The sequence below is a fragment of the Pagrus pagrus genome (assembly GCF_965226575.1).
Source record: "Pagrus pagrus genome assembly, chromosome: 8".
Taxonomy (NCBI): Eukaryota; Metazoa; Chordata; class Actinopteri; order Spariformes; family Sparidae; genus Pagrus; species Pagrus pagrus.
Genome location: NC_140192.1, coordinates 3,761,855 through 3,772,946, shown reverse-complemented (window position 1 = coordinate 3,772,946; position 11,092 = coordinate 3,761,855). Strand labels below are relative to the sequence as shown.

General features: G+C 40.1%; 2 protein-coding genes across 3 annotated transcripts; both read left to right on the top strand.

The window, feature by feature from the left end:
- Positions 1 to 122: 122 nt before the first annotated feature.
- On the top strand, positions 123 to 5,940 carry plbd2 (phospholipase B domain containing 2). Its single transcript, XM_084359091.1, has 12 exons — positions 123 to 339; positions 2,236 to 2,329; positions 2,420 to 2,578; positions 2,681 to 2,781; positions 2,883 to 3,097; positions 3,402 to 3,496; positions 3,586 to 3,746; positions 4,148 to 4,243; positions 4,355 to 4,426; positions 4,523 to 4,675; positions 4,924 to 5,086; positions 5,219 to 5,940. Exons 1-12 carry the CDS (start codon positions 125 to 127, stop codon positions 5,387 to 5,389), a joined length of 1,695 nt encoding a protein of 564 aa, XP_084215217.1. The 5' UTR covers positions 123 to 124; the 3' UTR covers positions 5,390 to 5,940.
- An 859-nt stretch (positions 5,941 to 6,799) lies between these two features.
- Positions 6,800 to 10,465, top strand: LOC311260748 (transmembrane protein 248). Of its 2 annotated transcripts, none has more exons than XM_084358924.1 (7): positions 6,800 to 6,983; positions 7,569 to 7,761; positions 7,893 to 8,166; positions 8,251 to 8,347; positions 8,481 to 8,622; positions 8,719 to 8,859; positions 9,277 to 10,465. In XM_084358924.1, the coding sequence occupies exons 2-7, from the start codon at positions 7,600 to 7,602 to the stop codon at positions 9,295 to 9,297; spliced, it is 837 nt and encodes a 278-aa protein (XP_084215050.1). In that variant the 5' UTR covers positions 6,800 to 6,983; positions 7,569 to 7,599; the 3' UTR covers positions 9,298 to 10,465. The 2 variants fall into 2 exon arrangements, with proteins under 2 accessions (XP_084215050.1, XP_084215051.1); XM_084358925.1 differs by lacking the exon at positions 6,800 to 6,983 and adding an exon at positions 7,002 to 7,238.
- The last annotated feature ends 627 nt before the right edge of the window (positions 10,466 to 11,092 follow it).

Below are 11,092 nucleotides of genomic sequence, written 5' to 3'. Positions count from 1 at the left end.
TTTCTGTTTGTTTCACTGAAAGCTACACAAAAAAAAAACACTCAACGTGGTCTTTTATTTTGAAAGTACCGTCCCTGTCAGGTGACCAGTCACCCGCGTCATCATGTGACCGCCTCATTTAAACATGGCGTCCAAGCCAAACAAGACGTCTGGGAGTTTCTCTGCGGTTTTAAACGTTTTAGCGGTTGTATCCGGGTTGTGTTTGCTGTGTGAGCCTGCTCGAGCTGAAATACGGACCGCGGTTATCGACAAAGAGAGCGGACAGCTGTCTGTCCTGGACGGATACCAGGAGGACTTTGTGGCGTGGGCGAACTTCACAGATGACATTAAAGCATCGGGGTGAGTTCACTGCAGGATGTTGTGGCTCTGTAGGTCAAAGCATTCACAAACCTTCCTCTGTAGCTCTGCCAGCTCCACAACCTAGTTAATGTGTGAAACGACATTATTAACGGGCATAAAATGGGTAAAGTCAGGGCTCCAGCTACCGCGGAGACACCCAGCGGCGTCTCTTGCTCAGTCCCCCCCGGTGTTGGCAGCAGGAGGACGGTTAGCTGCCTCCCTGAGCCCCGAGCTGCGCTGCGCATCAATAAATTACCATATTGTTTGATTTACACAAAAACAGTGTTTCTTCATGCTGACTTGATATTAGTGAAAATTATGATTTAAAAAAAACACTAAACAAATTTCATTTAGCACACTTATTTTGATTGCTTATGTGTTATGTGATTATTTAGCAAAAATATTTTTATAAGATAATTGTTTTTTTCTCCCAGTAGCTTCCATGTCATGTGACCCAGTGACTCCAAACCAATGCCGAATTGTGTTATTGCACAAGTCACATAGGACACACCTGTTTTTATTGGATTTTACTCCTTTTTCTATGTTATATGGGTATTTATTATGAAAATTCAGCATTTCTTTTCAATAGCTTCCATGTCATGTGACGCAGTGACTCCAAACCAATGCCGAATTGTATTACTGCACAGGCCACATAGGACACACCTCTTTTTACACATTTTTACTGCTTCTTCTTTTTTATATGAATATTTATCATGAAAATTCAACATTTCTTTTCAGTAGCTTCCCTGTCATGTGGAGGCAGGCAGTGCAGCAGCAGTGTTTTCTGTGGGAGAGAGTAACTCCCTGTGACGTGACTTGGTCTTTTCATTTTGCAGAGCTTTTACACACACAATAATGCTACATAACACAATAAAGGAAAGGCAAAAAGCATAGTATGACCTCCTTAATAAAGGCTTAAGGCAATGTATTAATATCTGGCAAATAATGATATTATTGACCAATTTATTTGATTTATTTTTGTAATTTTAATTTTTGTTATTTAAGATTCAGTGAAATAAATGTCATCAAAGACAAAAACAAAAACGTTTATAAAAGCTTCTTAATCTCTTCTCAATCAAAAAATATGTTCATCACTTATAGAGTAAAACAAAAAAAACTCCACTTGAACTATAAAAGGAACACAACACAACACATGCAGGTCACGGGTGTCCAGTCATCAAAACAGTGAGTCCACTTCTCTGTGTTTCTCTCTTGAACTTCTTTAAATATCATAGAAACAGTTAGCAGAAGTTAAACATGTGACAGAAGAGGCCAAGATAGCCATCAGCATGTAGAGGACCTTTGTGCAACTGACGAATCACAGCCTGACTGATGCGATAATGAGAAGTGAAAAGTTCTGATATGGATATAAACACTGTTTTTGCAATGATCCCTCAAATGTGGTCATCAAACACAAACACTTGTGACGTAGATATGTAATGAAGGCAGGACAATAGTTGAACAATAAATGTTGTTGTCTATAATGACACCAGTGCTCTGAAACTACAAGGATCTTTTCCTGCATTATAATCTATTTAAAAATGTAGGTTTCACATAACAAATATACGTAGTTACTGATATATCTTTTTCTTTTTTTAAATATTCTGAAATACTGTATATTTCATTACAGCCGCACAATATCCATTGTATTTATGAAGTTGCATAAGGATTCAAAGGAATAGAGGAAAAAAAGGCAACATATAGCTGACAGTCATTTAAAGAAGAGAAAGTCTTGAGTACAAGAAAATAACAGAATGTAAATTAAATGATAATCAGAGGGAATGAGAATCAAATGATAAGAAAAAAAGTAATTAAACATCATTTCCTATCTGTGCACCATGATGTCTCTGTAAAAACCTGCACTCGGATATTAAATTGTTGTCCTTTGTTCTTCAGCTGGTCGTTCTTGGAGGTCACCACCAGCAGTCAGTACAATGACAGCATCCAGGCTTATGCTGCTGGTGCAGTGGAGGCTGCAGTCACATCGCAGGTTTGCGTCATTCTACACAGCCGTGTTAATGTTGCATCACTTGCTTTACAGTGAATTTAATCTGAAAACTTATATGTATGTTTGTTTTAGCTCATCTATAAGCACTGGATGAACACTCTGATGGGTTACTGTGGGCCCTTCACGTCTGAATCTGATTACTGTCAGCGCCTTAAGGCTTTCATTGCAACCAATATGCAATGGGTTCAGGAGCAAATGGAGAAGCAGCCGAGTTCACCCTATTGGTACCAGGTACTTAATGAGCATTTGTAGGATCAATAAATGCCCTTGCATGGATTCAAATATGCATGAAGGCCAGACTAAGATGTTTTATTCTCTGGTTCTGCTTGTCAGGTGCGTCTGGCACTGCTGCAGCTGAAAGGACTGGAGGACAGCTACAATGACGAGCTGTCGTTTCCACTTGGGTCATTCTCCTTCAACCCGTTTGGCTTCCTGTAAGTGGCCAGTTTCTTTTTTAAATAATCAAACATTTTCCAGTTTCTTCCCGCTCCTGGAGTCATGATCTTTTCTTGCTGACGTCTTCCACTCTGTCCAGACTCTTCCAGTTAGGCGGGGATCTGGAGGACTTGGAATCGGCTCTGAACAAATCCAGCCAAACTCGACCTCTTGGATCCGGCTCGTGTTCTGCTCTCATCAAGCTGCTGCCAAACAACAAGGAACTGCTGGTGTCACATGACACCTGGAACACCTACCAGGCCATGCTGCGCATAATGAAGAAATACATCTTTGCCTTTAAAGCTTCTCCTTTAGGTAGTTTACTGATGCAAGTGTGTGTCCTGTTCATCACTGTTCCTGTTCTGGAGTCCCTCAGTTTTTACATTAAAGGATTAAATATGCTTATTTGCTTTCATGATAAGAGTAAAATGAGAAGGTCAACATTACTCCTGTTTCTGTGCACTAAATATGAATCTACAGCCAGTAGCTTCATCCCCTTTTTTATAAAAACATATTTTGTTTCTAAGTTTAAAGCCCCAGTAAACAGACTGACAGTGTTGTTGCTGTCTATGATGTTAAAATCATTATGCTCTTTTATTATGCGATATGCTTCTTTCAGACAATGTTGTTATTCCTGGAGGAACTCAGGCCTTCTCATCTTATCCTGGATCGATCTTCTCTGGAGACGACTTTTATATCCTGAGTAGTGGCCTGGTGAGAACTCTTGCTGTTATTTTACTTTAGGTTACAGATGGAGTAATTCTAGATGGAGTTTCTGTTCCTAATGAATCTTGTGTCTCCAGGTGACGCTGGAAACCACCATCGGCAACAGTAACCCGGCTCTCTGGAAGTTCGTTCAGCCCACAGGAAGCGTCATGGAATGGTTGAGGAACATTGTGGCCAATCGACTGGCTTCTACCGGCACCGAGTGGGCCAAGATTTTCAGCAAGTACAACAGTGGAACGTGAGTTTTACACACAGAGAAGAAACTGGCTCTCATGACTTTTTAACCGACATCATCACCTCTTTGACCCAACATATTCTCCCGAGCAGGCTCCAGGTTCTGCTGGCTGCTGCTTTTTGTCCTCTGTTCAAAATTGTCATTTAAGACATGATTAGATTAGATTTTGTGTGACCTCAGACTGTCATGTGGATTGATAGGAACAAAGGAACAAAGGTAGTACGCTGCATAAGCAAGAGTCACATGAGAAGTCATTTGGGTCATGCAGCTGTAACGGGGTCATCAGAGTGTTTGTTGTGTAATGCTGATTCAGCTTCAATCAGTTACATGGATATATAGTAAATAAAGAAATTATAAATCTGTAATCATCAGTAGGTTGATAGTTGTATGCTTACACTTTGTAGGTACAACAACCAGTGGATGATTGTGAACTATAACCACTTCACTCCAGGGAAGACGGACATTAAAGAGGAGCTCTTTGTTGTGCTGGAGCAGATTCCGTAAGACTTTCCATCCGGTCTTTAATCAAAAAACAAGATTATACCATTATTTCTATTTATGACTTATAAACCTGTTACTTTAACTAAGCTTTAACTCTTTTAATGCTGCAGGGGACTCATTGTTTTCACTGATAAAACTCAAGAACTGCTGGAGAAGGGGTACTGGGCGAGTTTCAACATACCGTAAGTACTCAGTTTGTAATCAGTTTTATAGATTTCATTAACTCTAATTGTGTTATTTTATGAAATTGTCTTTTGTTCATATGTGCACATGTGTAGGTACTACGTGGACATATTCAATGCCAGTGGCTGCAATGAGCTGGTTGAGAAGTACGGCTCGTGGTTCTCTCTGGACCAGAATCCTCGGGCTCAGATATTCAGGAGAAACCAGACAGCTGTCACAGACGTGGACTCGATGGTCCGCCTCATGAGGTAAGGTCTTGCACAGGTATGGTGGTGGACTGATGGTAAAAATACAAACAAACTCTGATGTTGTATTTTATGTTTTAAAGGGGCTCTATGTAGCAATTTCAGATTGGACTTTATGCAGGCTCTCGAGTGCCTCGTCTCAGTGCCGCTCCTTTAGAAACAGAGTCCGCTAACATAAACCGCCTTCCAGCAAATTCCACAGAGCGCCTTTCAACTAAATGTAATTTTATGAGATGCATGTCTCTCTCCAGGTACAATAACTTCAAAGAAGACCCGCTGTCAAAGTGCGACGGCTGTGATCCACCTGCGAATGGAGAGAACGCTATCTCAGCCCGTTCAGACCTGAACCCAGCTAATGGGACGTATCCGTTTGGCGCCCTGAGGCAGAGATCACACGGAGGAACAGACATGAAGGTTTTAATTTTCACTTTGCTCAAACGTTTTCACTCATTATGCTACTGAATCTTTTGTGTGTGTGATTGTGGGACGTCGAGGAGATGTTTGCTGAATCTGATCTGTTGTGTTATTCCTTTTTTAATTTTGCAGATGACCTCCTACGGGATGTTTCGTGACTATGGCATGGTAGCAGTGAGCGGGCCAACGTGGGACCAGGTGCCTCCCTTTCAGTGGAGCACTTCCCCTTACAAAGACCTGATGCACATGGGGCATCCTGACACTTGGGCATTCAAGCCTGTAAAAGTCAACTGGACTCCGTAATTGTTGTTATACTGTATATACAAGTAGCATGAGGAACATAAGTACTGCCAGCTGTGCTTTTTGAAGTTTTGACAAAAAGGGAAATGGTACTTTAATTCAGTGTGACATGACTTTGAAGAAAATAGTCATGTAATTGATTCTCAGGAGAGTGGCAATAATATTTCAAGTGTTACAGCATTGCACTATTTGCATAATTATTACACAGTAAACTTAAAGACAGCTTCAGGAACAACGTCCCCACTATGCTGTTGTAAAGTGGGAGCTTCTAGATTATATCTGATTTTTATATTGAGTTTTTAGGTTTTTATTTCTTATGCTGAATGTATGAAAATGTCAATTCCACTTGTTTTCTGATGGCGAGTTTCACAGGATTGAACCTTTCTTTGGCGAAATCACCGAGTATGATTATTGATGCGTTTGCAGATTTTCGGTCACTGTAATCACAAATGTCTTAATCCTGAGTTAGATAATTTTTTCAGAAATTCTGAGATGATGCATTGTTGGAATTATTTTTTTGAAATATTTTTTAAATAAACTGTGCTCTGATTGTTTGTTGTTGTTGCTTTTATTTTCTTGTATCTTTGTAAAATTAGGGGAAATGACAGTAAGTTGAAGGCCCTGCACACTCACAGAGGCAGTGTAGTTGATTACAGTAATGTGAGAATTACATGAAGTCAGCAAACTCCACGATAGAAAAATTAAACGTAAAAGTCTTGTTTGTCCACTGTAACAGGTGCAACTGGAGAATGAGGGACATGTCAATCAAGTGCAGTAGACTAGGCACTGTGGCCTACATCCCTAAAGGTCTAATCTGCTAAAATAAACACCTGGGGGGGAAAAACCTGTTTGGGTTTGCCAAGTTATTAGTTAGTCCTTCAGCTAAATAAGCGAGCTCCACTTTCTACACTGTCATGACGAGGAAGTCATCGGTACAAAAGCACAGCCAACATACTTTTCAGTAATTCTCTTATGACTAAATGTAAATATTACGAAAAATGGGAATGAAACTAATTAAATAATAATATGGATGTTAATTTAAAGTATGGTGCCAATGCTAGCCACCGGTCTGCTATAGATCATAATAGAATTATTTATGATGTCTTGTTGGTTAATGTTTTGAAAATTTTAGCTAAATTCTTTGTTCATAAAGCTACATTTTTCTATATATGTATATATATATTATGAAATTGAACTCTATATTAAGTCCCTGAAATTAATGAAGTGAATGTTATTAGAAAACAAATGTAATTATTATTACTTATTTATTTTATTTACGAATTATTCTGAACAAGTTGTTTCATACACTTTTACGTGTACATTTTCCTTGTTCAATAAAAAATTATAATAAAAACTGAAGAAAAAAAAAAGCTTGACTACCGGTCACGTGACACACATCCTGGTCGTCGTCATGGCAGCTGCACTGCCGTAAATCGACGTCGCTGTCGTGCTGTTGTTGTCTGCGTGTTGCTTCAGATGAACTTTAAACGGCTCAAATGTCGATCTCCGGTTTACTTTTCATCGAGAAACTCGGATATTACTGCATTTTACCAACACGACGTGGCGACGCGATCAAATAAGACTTCTCCAATTGAAGGTACGGAGTTACATTTCAGCTAGTTAGCTAGCAACATTAGCTACAATGACAGTTAAGTTGAAGCTGGTTGGCTGATGCGGAGGTGAAGTTACACGTCTGCCGTTGATCTGTGATATGACCGAGCGGTTAACTCAATATATCAAGTTTTATATCGTCTCACTGCAGACTAGGGCTGCACAATTAATAGCAAAATAATCGAAATCGCAATCGCAAGTGAAATATCAGAATAGCAAGAACAGCAGTTATGTTATAAAGGTAAGATGTGTCACAAAACAGTGTTTTAATGACGTGTTGTGGTGCTGCAGAGATGCTCTGACCTACAAACATTGTTCTCCAGATGTGATAAGACATGTTAGTTTGGCAGAAACTGATCGTCAATCATTTTAGTGCTTTATATCCAGCTACAGAGTCACATATGCCCTTTTCAATCCAAGGCAGGTTGTTGTTATGCTGCAAAATAATTAAATTAATTCAAAATGAAGGTCCTTTAGGGGATTATTTAATCCTTCTGAATTACCAGTGATGTCTTAATGAAACTGTCCCACTGTGGAGAGCTGAGCTGAACTGACTCCCTTCTGTTTACAGCCTGTCACGTACCAGGTGTATGTGAAATCTGATGATGGGTTTCTGGCAGCCGATGACCAACCTTAGAGACTATGTTTCCCAGAATCCTCCAGGGGTGACATTTTTCCTGTGCCTGTTGACTCTGGCCGTCTCGTTCATCTGCCTCAGCTCTTACAGCTTCACCCAGAATCTGCCTAACCCTGACACAGCGAAGGTAAGGACTCGATCCTCCGTGCAGGAGTTTCACAGGGGCTGGCTCTGGCGTGCAAAGGGAACGTTACTGCATTTATGTTTGTGTTTATGTGTTTACTGATGTGCAAATCATACATGTTATTCTTCCCTCAGGACTGGAACCGTCTCCTGTCCTCCTTATCGCAGTTCCAGCTGTGTGTGACAGGCGATGCAAATTCGTCTGAGCCTGTCTCGCCTGTCTCGCCTGTCTCGTCTGTCCCCTCTCCTCCGATGGACAGAGACACTTCAGCTGATTCCACAATGACTCCCTCTGTCACCAGTTTGCGTCTCAAGGTCCCTCTGGCTGTGACCGTCGACTCAGACCCTGGTTCTTTGAAAGACCTTCGTCTCCACACTACCATGAGAGCCAAGCAGCTAAATCTTGGAGGTTTGTTTTGTTGTGAGACAAAGTGAGTAAAAGTGTGTGTATCATGACATATTCTCACCCACTATTGGTTGTTTCACTCCTCAGGCGATGAGATTGTTGATTTGACTCTAGAGTTGTCTGGAAATGATACCTACACCTGCATCACCATAAGTGCCCCGAAAAACGTCCTGCCCATGAGCCGGTAAGTTCATGTGTGTTTCTAAGCTTGCTTAATTTAAATCACCGACTACACTACATAAAGAGGATGGCAGTGAACTCAATAAGGAGTCATTTTTGTGTGTTTTTTAATCCGTATCCTGTGTACTTTAATGAAGACTTCCGCCAAAGTGCCTTACAACTGAGAAAAACATTTCACCCATTCACGTGGAAGCGAGCAACAAGGCGCCGACAGCGTCACAAACCTGCTACAGTCCACGCTCCAAGAATGACCCTAAACTCACAGTCATGCTAACAAAGGTACGCACATGTCACACATTAACAACAGGCACTTTACAGTCAGATGCCCTCTTGTCGTCCTGTCGCTCATTCTCTATGTTTTTGTTTTTTCTTTAGGAGGAGCAGGGTGTGGCGGTGCGACACCTGTTGGAAGTCAGCATGTGTCTGCTGGGAGTTTGTCTGATACTCTGTGTCGCTGCTAGTCTGACACAGTCGGTCATGCGCCGCTACAACTGGAATGGACTGGATGCACAAAATGTAACAGTCATATCTTCAGTTACCATATTGCATTAATTACCACATCAGAAATGTAGATAGGTGTGAATTAGAGGATTTATACGGGTGAAAACTGAACACTGCCGGTTAGCTGTGTGAGTGAATACTGGAAACACGGGTAACAAAACTGGATAAATTAACATGTCATATCTTGTTTATTTAATCTATACAAAAATATGAGTAAAGCTTTTATCTTATTTTTTAAAAAAGCACTTCAAATCAACTTCTCTTGGGGCTTCAGAGGTTTAAATACATTTCTACTTATTGTACAAATGTTATCATGGTATGCACGAAATATAGTATCCAGGTTGTAGGTTTTGAGAATGTTTGTGTTCACTTTTATTACATGAAATGTGCAAATGATGTTTTAACCTAACGACAGCTTCACTTTGTTTGCAGGAGCCCTTGATGGACAGCTGAAAATGTTTCATCCTCTGCATCCTGAAGGAATCAGCTGGTGGTTGAGAGCAAACATCCATATGTATCAGTACATCCCAATGAAACAGCTGTATAACGTCCTGTGTGGCTCTGGACATGGCTACCTACCTGGTGATGTCACCAGGGTTATCTCAGCTTCGGTGTGCGGACTACACATTTATGTAGTGTCTAGCAAATTTCAAGCTCTACTCAGACGAGGGACTAAAAGTCAGGATATTCCCGCTTCATTTGCATCATTTTTAATCCGTCTCACACTTGAAAGGGCAACACCAGATCAGAAGAAGATTCCTGCTTTTGGATACTGAAATATTATACAACATCCAAGTGAGAAACATGGTTGTGATGGAGAAGGAGTTAATTTTTAATGGGACCATGGTGTAATGGGAATGCTGGTCATCCCTACACTGTTGACTGGTCACGCATTCACTACCCAGTCTGTTATTTTCTTTATGTTGAACGTCTTAGTCTATTTTAGTTTCTACATTGCCCAGAATGACTCTTAACAGCTTCTAGATGGACATTAACTTGCTGTAATCAGCAGAGTGATAGCTTAATATATTGAGAACAAGTGTTTTTCCAGTCTTCAATCTAAATCTGATATTTTTTTAAACTGTATTATGTACTGGATGCCTAATAACAGATGTTTTCGGTTCCTACATTTCACTGGACTAAAAGGTGTTACTGGGCTACGAGGCTAGTTTTTGCCTGTTTTACAACTCCAATTTACATTTCTGACATTGAAGGCTGGTTGAATCCAGATGCCAGTCCTATAAATCCACAGATGAAGTATTCTTGCATCAACCTACATGTGACTTGTCACTTTAAAAGTGAGTGTTGAAGAAACGCTGAAAGCTTTCATGCTTATAATTAAATTTCTAAGCAACAGATGGTGTTATGTGAGAAAAGAAGAAAGGTGTAACATCTGCAACAGTTGTTATGACACAGGAAATTTGCAGTATATATTTTAAAAGAAGGACTTTAAGCACAGTGAGTGCATGGAAATTACCAGGGTTCATGAAATGACATGTGTTTGTATGCACTAATGCCTCGTACCCCAAATGACTGGCATCCTGTTTCCACACTGTTTTCCTAGTTTTAACAAGAATTAAACTTGAATGAAAAATAAACCAGGTTTCTCTTGTGAATCTAACTGGGGAGTGTAGGAGCTTTTCATAGGGTGTCTTTATACAAGCAACCCACTCTGATTTCATGTGTGGTTCTGCCAAGTGAAGCAGAACTATTAATGCAATGTTTTCTTGATGTGATGCACACAAACAGTACCAGTAATGATACAGTTTTGTGACAGCTGGAGAAAATGACAGACATGGCTGTATGAGGTCGTAGTGGAGTCCAGAACAAGCAACGGCAGATCAAATGTGTAGATCTGAATTTTGATATGTGGAGTCAATATTTATTCTTAAGAGACAAGCAGTTTAAATATACCGTACACTACTGTTTAGCATTTCTAAAGTATGGAAATCAACTAGCAGATACTTGAAAATTGCTTTAAATGTCTTACCAAGAACATTTTTCTTTGTCATGTGTCAAAATGTCCTTTTTGGGCAGGAAATAAAGTAAAACCAGGAAATGTTTTGACAAAGGACTGAAAACTGATCCACAACAAAGTTTGTGGTGCTGATGTTTTGTGACACTTTTGTTGACACACACACAGAATTAACATTTGTATCTTCTGTAAGTCAAAGTTTTAACTTCTACACATGAACACATGAATGACATGATGCGCCGCCACTATCCGGCATTAGCTGATGCACCGGTA

Bases quoted from the DNA above. Each gene is read 5' to 3' on its own strand.
- LOC311260748 (XM_084358924.1), top strand. From the start codon at position 7,600: ATGATGGGTTTCTGGCAGCCGATGACCAACCTTAGAGACTATGTTTCC. The intron at 7,762-7,892 runs GTAAGGACTCGA...TTCTTCCCTCAG, and splicing joins CTAACCCTGACACAGCGAAG to GACTGGAACCGTCTCCTGTC. The intron at 8,623-8,718 runs GTACGCACATGT...TTTTTTCTTTAG, and splicing joins TCACAGTCATGCTAACAAAG to GAGGAGCAGGGTGTGGCGGT.
- plbd2 (XM_084359091.1), top strand. From the start codon at position 125: ATGGCGTCCAAGCCAAACAAGACGTCTGGGAGTTTCTCTGCGGTTTTA. The intron at 340-2,235 runs GTGAGTTCACTG...TTTGTTCTTCAG, and splicing joins GATGACATTAAAGCATCGGG to CTGGTCGTTCTTGGAGGTCA. The intron at 4,676-4,923 runs GTAAGGTCTTGC...GTCTCTCTCCAG, and splicing joins TCGATGGTCCGCCTCATGAG to GTACAATAACTTCAAAGAAG.